Raw genomic sequence first — 13,721 nt, 5'->3', positions numbered from 1 at the left:
TTCATGTGGTCTCCCTTATCACCTGCCAGCTTATACTTCCCCTCACCCCACCTTCTTATTCTAGCTTCGGCCCCCTTCCTCTCCTGTTAAATGGTCTTGGCTTTTATCAGGAATGGATGCTGCTCGACTTGCTGAGTTCCTCCAGCATTTCGTGTGTGTTGCCTACCTTCTCCATAACTTTCGGTGCCATTACTCATCTCCAGCGTGGTTCAGACAGTTGCCTAAGCAGCACTTGAGCAGTTTACAGGTTAAAAGCAAGAGTCCGAGGTAAATCATGGGTCAACACAGCCACCTCTTGTTGTGATTTATCTGCAGATGCTGGGTTACCTAGCCTGACTGTAAGAAGCCATGGCTGTGGCTGTAGTTTGTCTGACCAAGGCAAGTTAAGGCCTGGATCGTACTTCCCAAGGGCAATAGTAGCAGGAAGCGCAAGTTGCAGGCTGCAATCTGAAAGTAAGTGTGGGCTTGTTAACTCCACATCTTGTCTTTAGCTGCTGGAGTCGAGAGCAGTCTCTCCTTCAGTACACAAACATGAGAGTAATGCAGGGGGTTAGGAGTAGGCCACTCAGCCCCTCAATCCTATCCCACCATTCAATTCAATCATGATTGATCTGCCTCAGGTCTCAACTCCTGTGCCAATTCCCATGACCCTCAATCCTGAGTCTTTAAAAAAAAAATCTACCACCTCTTTTGATACCCCCGTTGAGCCAGCATCCATCGGAGGCCTAGAATTCTAAGATTCACTGCCTTCCTGGAGCAGCAATTTCAAAATGACTGACCCTTTTTCTTGCAATTGTATCCCCCTGTCTGAGACTTTCCCACAAGCAGAATCATTTCTACATTTACTGTGTTGTAACCCCTTTGGATCCTAGATGTTTCAATATGATCTCCCTTCATCTAAATACCAAATAATACAGGTCTATAATTCGGCCTTTTATTATCAGACATTTATCTCTGGATCATGATAAATCTCTTCTAGACTGCCTTCAATGCTACTATTTCCTTTCTCAAATAATGGTGCTTGGGATCCAGGTGTAGAGTTGCCATAGTAACAACGTTCTGTATTTTAAACCCCTTACCATAAAAGACTATTTGCCGCTGGGCTTCTCCATTACTTCCTGCACTCCTACTTTGCTTGTTTCACGTAAAGAATTCCCAGATCCTGCTATTCCCTGCTTATTATCTGTCATTTATTGTTGGTTCTTCGTCACCTTCTGGCCCCTGTCTCACCTCTCCCTCTGTCCTTCCTCTCCACATTCAGCCTTGAGGTAGGGTCTTGACCCGAAACATCAGCAATCTCTTTTCCCTACAGATGCTGCTTGAACTGCCAAAATTGTTTGTTCCCTCTATAATCTTCTCATTTGCAGCCTCTCTCCATTTAGACTACTTCAGCTGAAATAACTTGATCTTGCATTTTCCTCTGTTACTCCATTCAATAAGTTTTCGCTAGATCACTGGCCTGTCTAAATGGTGCTGCACTGTCTAGATATCCGATATCCTCATCACACAGGGCTTGATGTTCCCGTCGCACGTGGCCCGATGTCCCCATCACACACAGCGTGATGTCCCCGTTCTCATCCCGATATCCCCTTCGCACGTGGCCAGATATCCCTGTCACAGCATGCTTTCTTACCTATTTTCATGTTATAAGTAAATGGGTCAGAATCTCACAGCCTGATCAGTCATAGAATTCACAGCACCTGGAGTAACTCCGTAACCTAGAGTCTTAAAGAGTCTCTTAAATATCCCTAATGCATCAGCCTCTGCCACCACCCCTGACAATGCGGTCCATGCACTCATCACTCTGTGTAAAACAAATCTACCTCTGACATTTCTCCAGTAATACCTTCCTCCACACACTTTCAGTCACTGGTATTAGTCATTGCTGCCCTGGGAAACAGACGCTGGCTTCTATCAATGCCGGTTATAAAGTTATACAGTTCTATAACAGGCATTGACAGAAGTTGAGTGTAGTGGTAGTAGGAGTAATGTACAATAGACCAGTAAATCTGTTTCTCAGGCAATACCAAATCTTGAGGATGCTGGACTGGCTGAGGTTTCCTGTGTAGATTCTCCCCTGGTTACAACAAGGTTCTCAAATGATTTACAAATTGGAAATGTGGTCTCGAAGTTATGTCTGCAGACCCTCATCGTGCAGCAGATCCATTCCACTGGTGTCCGCAGTGCTCACTCGTATGCAGTCTGAATGTAAGTGAGGTGTTTGTAATCTGGAGACATCCCGTACTTTGAGCTGATACCCTCTGGTGTTTCGAAGGGGTGTCTTGTTGGTGTAAGAAGGGGCTGAGCAGGATGGAAGCTGAGAAGATATTTCCCTTCATGAGGGAATCTGGAACTCGTGGGCTTCATTTAAGAAATAAGACTTAACCTGCCAAGATTGAAATGCAGAATGTTTCTCCCCCCTGGAGAGTTGAGAATTGGCACTCAAGGCCGAACGAGATGGAATTCCAGGGAAACCGAGGACGATAGGAATTGGAGAAGTGGAGCCAAAACCAAGATCAGATCACCAATCTGCTGCTGGAGCAAACTTGATGGGACAAGTGGCCAACTCCTGCTGTTAATGACCCTCAGCTGTAGCACCGTCTCATTCCATCCACAGAGTTCCCACCCTTATGAATTGAGCCCAAGCCACCAAATGAGCTTTAAGGTATAACGTTTCCAAGTATTCAAGTTTGCCTATGGACTTTTAATTTCTGGTGTCAGTTGTCCCAGTAGCTATTGGGGTTACGGAATGAGGGCCTTCAATGTCCAGCTGCATGTGCAGGAGGTAAGAATTGCTTTTTCAAAACAACATTTGAAGTAGATTTGAGGTTGTTTGCTTCCATTTCTATTGCCTTTCTGTGAATCCGCGACTCTGCCTGTCTGGGCCAGGGACTGGAGGTTGGAGGCTGGGTATCTGTGAGTCTGCCAAGAACTGGTGGCCAGAAGCCTGGAAATGGCTCATCCATTGTGTGTGTGTGTGTGTGAGAGAGAGAGAGAGAGAGAGCAAAAGGGTGTGAGGATGGGAAATGGGCTTGCTTTGCAGTCGTATTGTTGTTGCTGTTGCTTATGTTGTCCTGCTGAACATGGTGAGCATGCTATATTGGCGCCGGAATGTGTAGTGACACTTGCAGGCTGACCCCAGCACATCCTTAGGTTAACACAATGCATTTCACTGTATGTTTCGACGTATGTCTAATAAGTAAATTAATCTGAATCTTTGACCACATGTTGGCCTGTCCAAGAGAAAAGTGAATGCGGCCAATTTGAATTATGAGGTAAATTTGCATTCACTTCCTTTTGTGTGTTGCAATTTTGTGTTTTCTCTGCTTCTTCTCTCACAGATGTCCCTCCCCCTCTGTCAGAACACCATTTTGTTTCCTCAACAGTAGGTGCTTTAATAAGAATGAACAAATATTTTGACCTTAGCTGCAGTGTCAAGTGTTGACCTGATCTGCTTTTCATTCCAACAGGCACATAGTGGTGTGTGGGCACATCACCCTGGAGAGTGTGTCCAACTTTCTAAAAGACTTCTTGCACAAAGACAGGGATGATGTGAATGTAGAAATTGTCTTTCTGCACAAGTAAGTAACGGCTCTGATTTACATCTGAATACCAACGTGCACTAGAAACTTGGAACTCTCTTCCGCAAACAGCAGTCGGTGCCAGGTCCATTGTTAATACTGTTTCTGAGGTGGAATGATTTTTGTTAATCAATGGTTTAAAAAAGGTTATGGAAACAACGCAGATATTTGAATTAGGGCCAGGATCAGCCATGGTCCTAGTGATTGATGGAGTTAAGGAGCTAAATGGCTCTGTGTTTCCACAGACCAAAACATTGCCTGATTTTTCCTCATCCGGAGGACAGATTTAGAACATAAAGTGTACAGCCCAGAAACAGGCCCTTTGGCCCTCACGTTAGGTCAGACTAATTAATGATCCTTAATTACATTCTGCCGATACAATGTTCATATATCTCCATTCTCTGTACGTTTACATGCTGTTAAGAGTCTCTTAAATGCCTCTATCATATCCGGCTACCGACAAAGAATTCTACACACCCACCACTGTCAGTGTAAAAACTCCTGCTGCATGTACCCCCCTTTAATTTTCCCCCTCTCGCTTGAAATGCATGCCCTCTTGTATTAGGCACTTTGACCCTGGAATAAAGATGCTGACGGTCTCCTCTATCTTTGCCCCTCATCATTTCAAAAGCCTCCAACAGGTCTCCCTTCAGCCTTCGCTGCTCCAGAAAAAAATAACCCAAGTTTGTTCAACCTCTCCCTGGAGCTCCTGCTCTCTCATCCAGGCAGCTTCCTGGTAAACTTCTTCACAACCCACTCCAAGCCTCCAGATCTTCCCTCTAGTGGGGATGACCTGAATGGAATGGGCTACCTCACATGCGACCTGATCACAGATTTATAAAGCTGCAACGTAGCTTCCTGAATCTTGAACTAGGTGCCTCAACCAATGAAGGCAATCATGCCGTGTGCCTTCGTGCCTTCTTTGCCGCTCCGTCAACTTGCATGGATACTTCCAGGGACCTATACACTTGAGCCCTAAGATCCATCTGTACGTCAAACATTTCAGAATCAGAATCAGGTTTATTATCACTGGCATGTGACGTGAAATTTGTTAACTTAGCAGCAGCAGTTCAATGCAATACATAATCTAGCAGAGAGAGAAAAAAAATAAAATATAATCATAAGTAAACAAGTAAATCAATTACGTATATTGAATAGATTTTTTAAATGTGCAAAAACAGAAATACTGTATATTAAATAAAGTGAGCTAGTGTCCAAAGCTTCAATGTCCATGTAGGAATCGGATAGCAGAGAAGAAGAAGCTGTTCCTGTATCACTGAGTGTGTACCTTCAGGCTTCTGTACCTCCTACCTGATGGTAACAGTGAGAAAAGGGCATGCCCTGGGTGCTGGAGGTCCTTAATAATGGACGCTGCCTTTCTGAGACACCGCTCCCTAAAGATGTCCTGGGTACTTTGTAGGCTAGAACCCAAGATGGAGCTGACTAGATTTACAACCTTCTACAGCTTCTGTGCAGTAAGCCCTCCATACCAGACAGTGATGCAGCCTGTAAAATGTGTGAGTTTAAATATAGAAGAGAGGGATGGAGAGCATCCTAAATCCAGGAGAGCAGAGCAGCCTCTCTGCAGCTCACTTAGAAACTTCTGACCCATAGAGACCCCTTTTCTGAAAATAAGGACTTTTCTTGCCCAACATTTACAGATACAAGGTGACCAATAAAAAACCGGATTGCCCATTTAGCTCTGGTTGGAGAGTCAGTCAATATCGAGTCCTAGAGCACAGAAACAGGCCCTTCAGCCGATTAGGTCTGTGCTGACTGCCAGCTATTTTCATTATTTATTATTGTTTTGCTATTGTCGCATGGACCAAGATACAATGAAAAGCTTGTATTTTGTCCTGTTCGTACAGATAAGATGATTACACAGCGCATTGAACTAGAATAAGGTAGAACAGTAACAATGCAGAATAAAATGTAAAAGCTACTGAAAGTGTGCTGTACAGGTAAACAATAAAGTGCAAAATCATATTGAGGCTGATTATATTAGATCTAATCTAACTCAGGTCATTCTTGTCACTTCCCACCAACACCACCCTTCCTGACAGAGTCTCTCCCTCTCACCTTCTTACTTGGGGCAATTTCAGTGGGCAGTTCATATACCAACCTGCACGTCTCTGGGATGTGGGAGGAAACCAGAGCACTCGGGAGAAACCCCCACGCTGTCACCATGAGAACATACAAACTCCACACAGACAGTGTTCGAGGTCAGGACTTGAACCCAGATACCTCAGAGCCACGACTGTGGAAGTGCTCTGGGATTGGCTCGGAGCGGAGGAACAACAGAGGCCAGTACACTGATGCAGCTAGTAGAGTGGCCGCCTCAGTTCCCCAGTAATCCAGGTTCAGTGCTGACTGTGTGGAGTTTGCACGTTCTCCCTGTGATTGATTCTAATGAAGGCTCCGACCTGAAATGTCGACAGTTCCTTTCTTCCTGTGGATGAAGCTCATCCTACTGAATTCCTTCAGCAGATTGCTTGTTGCTCCAGATTCCAGCACCTTGTATCTCCCTGTGACCGTGTGTGGGTTAAACCCAGGTCTCTGGTTTCCTCCGCACCCCAAGGACATGTGGTTTGGCCACAGTAACAGAAATATCGGAAAAATGAAACAGGATTATTGTAAGTTAGTGCTTAATGGTCAGCACAGACACCTAGGGCTGAAGGGCCTGTTCGCCTGCTTTAAGAAATATTCCAATGGGAATGTGTATCTTTCTGGGAAGACCTCCTGCCACAACCCATGTAGTCCCGTGTTATCGCTGCTATTGCTTGTGCTGATGTGATGAAATGATCTGTATGGATGACATGCAAAACAAAGTTCTTCCATTGTACTTCAGTACATGTGACAATAATAATCCAATTACAATGAGGTCCTAAAGTCTTGTCCATGTTGCACATACAAATGCACAATCAGTACAGCTGGAGCCACCATGTCTTTCTTTCCCTTCCTGAAGTGCACTCTCCCGACCAGATTCATACAGCACACCAGCACAGAAACAGGCCCTTTAGTCCATCTAGTCCATGCCGAACTATTATTATGCCTCATCCCATCGACCCACACCTACACCATAGCCCTCCTTCTGTCTCTCATCCGTCTGCCTATTCAAATTTCTTTTACATGTTGAAATCAAACCCTCATTCACCACTTACACTGGCAGCTCATTCCGCACTCTCACCACCCTCTGAGTGAAGAAGTTCCCCTTCAGGTTCCCGTTTAATGTTTCATTTTTCACCCTTAACTTCTGACCTCTGCAGTAGTTCAAGTCTCACCCAACTTCAATGGGGGAAAAAAAATACCTGGTTACATTTAGCCTATTTATATGCCTTATAATTTTGTATACTTCTATCACATGCCCCCACATTCTCCTGTACTCCAGGGAATAAAGTGCTGACCTATTCAACCTTAGTGTGGTGCGTGGCCAAGTGGTTAGGGCATTGGACTAGTGATCTGAAGATCGTGGGTTTGAGCCTCGGCCAAGGTATCGTGTGTCCTTGAGCAAGGCACTTAACCACACACTGCTCCAGTCTACCCAGCTGAGAATGGGTACTGGCAAAAATGCTGGGGGTTAACCTCGCGATAGATTGGCGTCCTATCAGGGTAGGGGGGAATCTTGTACTCTCAGTTGCTTCACGCCATGGAAACTGGCATGACACCGGCCTGATGGGCCACAAGGCTCGTGACAGACTTTAATCATAATCAATTCAACCTTACCCTATAACTCAGGTTCTCAAGTCTTGGCAGCATCTTTGTAAGTTACTCTCACTCTCATGGCAACAGAGTATATCATCACTCTCAAACTCTCTCGTCTTTGGTAGATAAGAAGTTGTTACCATGGTTTCCCAAGACCATTCCCATCAGTAAAATGTTGGGGGATTTCCTCATTCTGATCCTCAGATTATTTATCCCAGTACGTTGCCATGAAACAGGTTAGACATTGGCAGCCCGGAGCTTCAATGCTACAGGCAGTAAATGCTGGCAAAAATCTAATGTGCAAAGCGAGAGTCAGCCTTTCACTGGAATCCTGGACGGTAATCTGACTAAAATCCCGATCAGAGACCAGGGGCCAAATGGCCATTTGTACCAGTACGGCTGCCTCAGTCAAATAAACTCCCTCTGCACCGACTGCTGATTGGACTGGACAATGAAAGGTGCTTAGCCACTGAGTCACTGTTAATTTAACATCATTCCTCAAATTTGTAATCATAGACTCTCTTCCAGTGCCTGTGATTGGTGAAGGAGGCCTGAATGTGTGCTATATCCAAAGAGCTAATAGCCCTGAGGAACTCATTCTCTCAATTCTGCACCTCCACACTAGCCATTTGGGTTTGTGCTGCCTGTTCCATGAGGACTTAAATTTTATTTATTTATTGGGATACAGTGCGGGTTTGGCCCTTCTGGCCCTTCGAGCCACGCTGCCCAGCAACTCCCTGATTTAATCTTAACAGGACAATTCACAATGACCAATCGACCTGCCAACCGGTATGTCTTTGGGCTGTCGGAGGAAACTGGAGAACCTAGAGCAAACCCATGTGGTCACAGGGAGAACAGACAAACTCCTTACAAGCAGCAGCGGGAATTAAACCCGGTACTGTAAAGCATTGTGCTAACGACTGTGCTTCCAGGCTACCCCATTATTGTCACATGTAGCTAGGTACTGATTATTTCATTGCAACTGCAGAAGACATAGGAGCAAAATTAGGCCATTCAGCCTAGAGAGTCTGCTCTGCCATTCCATCATGGCTGATTTTATGTTTCCTCTCAATATCATTCTCCTGCCTTCTCACCGTAACTTTTGATGCCCTTACTAATCAAGAACCTATCAGCCTCCACTTTAACTATACCCAGTAACTTGGCCTCTGCAGCTGTCTGTGGCAATGAATTCCACAGATTCACCACTCTCTTGCTGAAGAAATTCCTCCTCATCTCTGTTCTAAAGTATTGAGGTAGTACAAAGGGGAAAAAGAAATACAGAATAAAGTATAAAGTTACAGAAACAATAGGGTTCAAGGCGAAACAGAGATAGATTGTGAGGTCAAGAGTCCATCTTAAAACCATACGACAGAGGAGCAGAATTTGGACATTTGGCCCATTTGGGTCTGTTCTGACATATCATCATGGCTAATCTGTTTCCCTCTCAGCTCCCATCTCCCTGTAATCCTTCTTGCCCTGACTAATCAAGAACTTATCAACCTCTGTCTTAAATATGCCCAGTGATTTTGCCTCCACACCCACCTATGACAAGGAATTACACAGATTCACAACTCTCTGAATAAAGAAATACCTCCTTATCTCCAGTTTAAATGGACGACCCTCTATTCAGAGGCTGTGCCCTCTGGTCCTAGACTCCCCCCACCATCTGTCAAAGCCTTTCAACATTTGATAGGTTTCAATGTGATTCCTCCTCATTCTTCTAAATTCAAGTGACTACAGGCCCTGAGCCATCAATTGGTCCTCATATGGTAACCCTTTCATTCTTGGAATCATTCTTGTGAAGCTCCTCTAAACTCTCCCCAATGTCAGCACATCCTTTCTTAGATAAGGAGCCCAGAACTGCACACTATACTCCAAGTGCCTTATAAAACCTCAACATTACATCTTTGCTTTTATATTCTAGTCCATTCAAAATTAATGCTAACATTGCATTTATCTTGCTCTCCACTGGTTCACCCTGCAAAGTAACCCTTAGGGAATTCTACACGAGGACTCCCAAGTCCCTATGCACCTCAGATTTTTGAATTTTCTATTCATTTAGAAAATAGTCAATACTTTTATTTCTTCTACCAACCTGCATGATGTACACTTCTGAACACCGTATTCCATCTACCATTTCTTTGTCCATTCTCCTGACTCCTGCTGTAGCCTCCCTGCTTCCTCAACACTATCTGCTCCTCCACCTATCTTCATATCGTCTGCAATCTTGGCCAAAAAGCTATCAATTTCCATCATCCAAATCACTAATATTTACTGTAAAAGAAGGGGTCCCAGCACAGACCTCTGTGGAACACCACTAATCACTGGGAGCCAACCACAAAAAGCTCCCTTTATTCCCACTCTTTGCCTCCTGCCAATCAGCCAATGCTCTAACCATGCTAGTACGTTTCCTGTAATATCATGGGCTCTTAACTTGTTAGACAGCTTCATGTGTGGCACCTTGTCAAAGGCCTTCTGGAAATCCAAGTACACAACATCAACCAATTCTTCTTTGTCTATCCTGCTTACTATTTCTTCAAAGAATTCCAATAGTTTGTATCAGGCAAGATTTTCCCTTACGGAAACCATGCTGACTTCAGCCTATTTGATCATGTGCCTCCAAGTACCCTGAGACCTCATCCATAACAATCAACTCCAACATCTTCCCAACCACTGAAGTCAGATTAGCTGGACTATTCTTTCTTTTCTTCTGCCTCTCTCCCTGTGTGGAGTGACGTTTGCAATTTTTCCAGTCCTTCAGAACCATGTCAGAAATTATTCAGTCTTGAAAGATAATTACTAATGCCTTCAACCATCTTTCTTAGAACCCTGGTGTGTAGTCCATCTGGTCCAGGTGACTAATCTACCTTCAGAACTTTCAGCTTCCCGAGTAATTGCAACTGCATTCACTTCTGCCCCTTAACACTCTCAAACAGCCAGCATACTGCTAGTATCCTCCTCAGTGAAGACTGAGGCAAAATACTTATTCAGTTCATTGGCCATTTCCTTGTCCTCCATTACTATCTCTCTAGCGTCATTCTGAAGTGGTCCAATATCTAATCTCACCTCTTCATTTCTCTTTATCTATCACAAAAATGTTTTGCTTCCTCTTTAATATGTTTGGCTAGCTTACCTCTTATTCCATCTCTTCTCTTTTAATGACTTTTAAGTTGCCTTCTGTTGGATTTTAAAATCTTCCAATCCTCTATTTCTCCACTAATTTTTGCTTTATTATATGCCCTCTTGTTTGCTTTTATGTTGACTTTGACTTTCCATGTCAACCATGGTTGCATCATCCTGCCTTTAGAATACTTCTTCCTTGTAATATATCCTGTGCCTTTTGAATTGCTTCCAAAACTCCAGCAATTGCTTCTCTTCCATCATCCCTTCTAGTGTCTCCTTCCAAAGGCCAGCTCCTCTCTCATGCCTCTGTAATTCCCTTTACTCCACTTTTATACTGATATATTTGACTGTAGCTTCTCCCTCTCAAATTGCAGGGTGAATTCTATCATATTATGATCACTCCCTTCTGAAGGTTCCTTGACCTTAAGATCACTAATTCTGGTTCATTGCACAACACCCAATCCAGAACAGCTGATCTCCTAGTGGGCTCAATCACAAGCCATTCTAAAAAGCTATCTTGTATGTATTCTACAAATTCTCTCTTGGGATCCAATATCAGCACCAATCTGGTTTTTCCTATCCACCTGCATGTTGAAATCCCCCATGATTATCAGTTGACATGTATTTTCTATCTCCCATCGTAATTTGCAGCTCACATCCTGACTATGGTTTGGAGGCCTGTATGTACCTCCCATGAGGGTCTTTTTATCAGTGCAGTTCCTTAATTCTACCCACAAGGATTCTACATCTTCCAGTCCTATGTTACCTCTTTCTAAGGATTTGACTTCATTTTTTATTAAAAGAGCCATGCCACCCCCTCTGCCTACCTGCCTGTCCTTTCAATACAATTTGTATCCTTGGATGTTAAGCTCCCAGCAGTAATCTTCTTTCAGCCATAGCTCAGATAGCCCAGAATGTCATACTTGTCAATCTCTAACTGTGCTACAAGATAATCTACCTTATTTTGTATACTGCATGCTTTCAAATATAACACTTTCAGTCCTGTATTCAGCACCCGTTTTGATTTTGTCCATCTCCTACACTGTAACTCATTCCATTGACTGCAATTTTGCCCGATCATCCTGACAGACCCACTACACACTACCTCTGCTTGGAAACCAACTGCCCCATCCTCAGCCCTATCAGTCAGTTTCCCATTCCCCTTTCAAATTAGTTTAAACCCTCCCCAACAGTCCAAGAAAGCCTTCCATCAAGGATATTAGTCACCCTCAGGTTCAGGTGTAACCCAACCCTTTTGTGCAAGTCATATGATCCAGAAATCTGAAACCCTGCTCCCTGCATCAGTTCCTCAGCCACGTATTCATCTGACAAATCATCCTATTCTTATCCTCACTGGTACGTGGCACAGGCAGCAATCCAGTGATTACTACCTAGGAGGTCCTGCTTTTCAGCTTTCTACCTAGCTTCCTAAATTCTCACTTCAAGACCCCTTTGTTTTTCCTACCCATGTCATGGGTGCCAATATGTACCAAGCTTCATGAATGTTCACTTTTATCCTTGACACTGACACCTGGGAGGCAACATACCATCCAAGTGACTCTATCGCATCCACAGAATCTCATGTCAACTCCTCTAACTATCTTATTGTATAAAGGAACCGCTCAGTCGCCTTATAACAGTAGGATAGAAATTGTTCTGGAGTCGGGTGGTGCATCCTTTCAGGTTTTTGCATCTTCTGCCCAGTGAGACAGGGGAGAACAGACATCATCTGGGATGGTGGAGTCTTTGATTATGTTGGCTGCTTTACTGAGTCAATGAGAAGAGAAGCCTGGAGTGCAAAGTGTGTCCATCACATTCTGTAGTTTCTTGCGGCCTTGGTTTGAGCAGTTGTCAAACAAAGCCGTGATGTATCCAGGTGGCCCAGCTATAAAAATTGATGAGGGTGAAAGGAGAACGTGCCAAATTTCCTCAACCTCCTGAGGAAGTAAAGGCATGATTGCACTTTCTTGGCTGTGGCATTTACATCCATCCCTGCCCTAGTGGATTGACCCATGAATGGGAAGTCCATCTTCTAGTCTTCCCATGATGTCTTGAAACTTCCATATTTGACCCAACTTTCAGTTGCCGATGCAATTATTCCTCTTTAAGAGGCCCAATATCAAACCTCGTGTAGGCCAGGGGTTTGCAACCAGGGGTCCACAGACTGCTTGATTAATGATATTGGTCCATAGCATAAAAAAAGATTGGGAACCTCATGGTCCAGGTCAATTGATTGGGACATCATTGGGGTGGCACTGTGCATCAGCTTGTAGGTCTGCTGTTTCACATCTCCAGCAACCTCGGTTCAATCCTGACCTCTGACATTGTCTGTTTGCCTATTCTCCCAATGAATCCATGTTGTTTACTCCCAAGAGCTCCATTTCCTTCCACACCCCAAAAGTATGTGGGTCATTAATTGACCACTGTAAATCGTACCTGGTGTGTAGGTGAGGCGCAAAACCTGGGGGAGGGTGTTGGGATGATGAGAAAGTGGGAACATAACACAACATTGGCATAGGATTAGAGTAAACAGGTGGTTCGTATTGGTATTGGCTTTGAACTTTGAAGTTTATTGTAACATGTACCAAGATAGAGTGAAAAACTTGTCCTGTATGCTGTTTATATAGATTAGATCTTTACACAGTGTGTAAGAGAATAAGTGAAAACATTAACAATGCAGTATAAACCACTATGGGTGGCCTGGTAGTGTAATTGTTAGCACAATGCTTTATAGTACCAGTGACCCCGGTTCAGTTCCCGTCGCTCCCTATAGCCATGTGGGTTTCCCCTGGATGCTCCAATTTCCTCCCACAGTCCAAAGACCTACTGGTTGCCAGGCTTACTGGTCGTTGTAATTAGGCTAGGGCTAAACCAGGGGTTGCTGGACAGTGCAGCTCGGTGCAATGCACTGCAGGTAAACAATGAAGGACAAGATCGTAATGAGACAGATTGTGAGACCAAAGAGTCCAACTTATTCAAGAGGCTAAGTAGAGCTGGGCAGAAGCTATCCTTGAGCCTGGTGGCATGTGCTTTCAGGCATTTATATCTCCTGCCCAGTGGGAGAGAGGGGTGAAGAGGGAATGCCTGGGGTGGGTGGGATCTTTGAAATGGATACAGTGAACAGAATGACCTGTTTCCATGTTGCAAGCCCTTATGGCAATGTCTCTGGAATAAAGAATCTTTACAAGCACAACTTGTTCTGGAGATAGTGCTGAATAGTTGAGCTTTGTAATTAGGAGTGATATTGACAGCAGCAATAATTTGAATTATTGCCTGCAGCTGCAGTCTTCAATTGTATGTGATCCCATTCAGTGC

General features: G+C 44.2%; 1 protein-coding gene across 10 annotated transcripts in view; it reads left to right on the top strand.

The window, feature by feature from the left end:
* Positions 1-13,721, top strand: part of kcnma1a (potassium large conductance calcium-activated channel, subfamily M, alpha member 1a) — a 953,094-nt gene that overhangs the window by 669,313 nt on the left and 270,060 nt on the right. For all 10 annotated transcript variants that reach the window (XM_072282727.1, XM_072282725.1, XM_072282726.1 and 7 more), the window contains one exon: positions 3,471-3,581. In XM_072282727.1, coding sequence (XP_072138828.1) covers positions 3,471-3,581 — 111 coding nt within the window. The remainder of the gene's footprint in view (positions 1-3,470; positions 3,582-13,721) is intronic.

The sequence above is a fragment of the Mobula birostris genome, chromosome 18, assembly GCF_030028105.1.
Source record: "Mobula birostris isolate sMobBir1 chromosome 18, sMobBir1.hap1, whole genome shotgun sequence".
Taxonomy (NCBI): domain Eukaryota; kingdom Metazoa; phylum Chordata; class Chondrichthyes; order Myliobatiformes; family Myliobatidae; genus Mobula; species Mobula birostris.
Note: the sequence above shows the minus strand (reverse complement) of the source record. Positions and strands in the feature narration are given on the sequence as shown.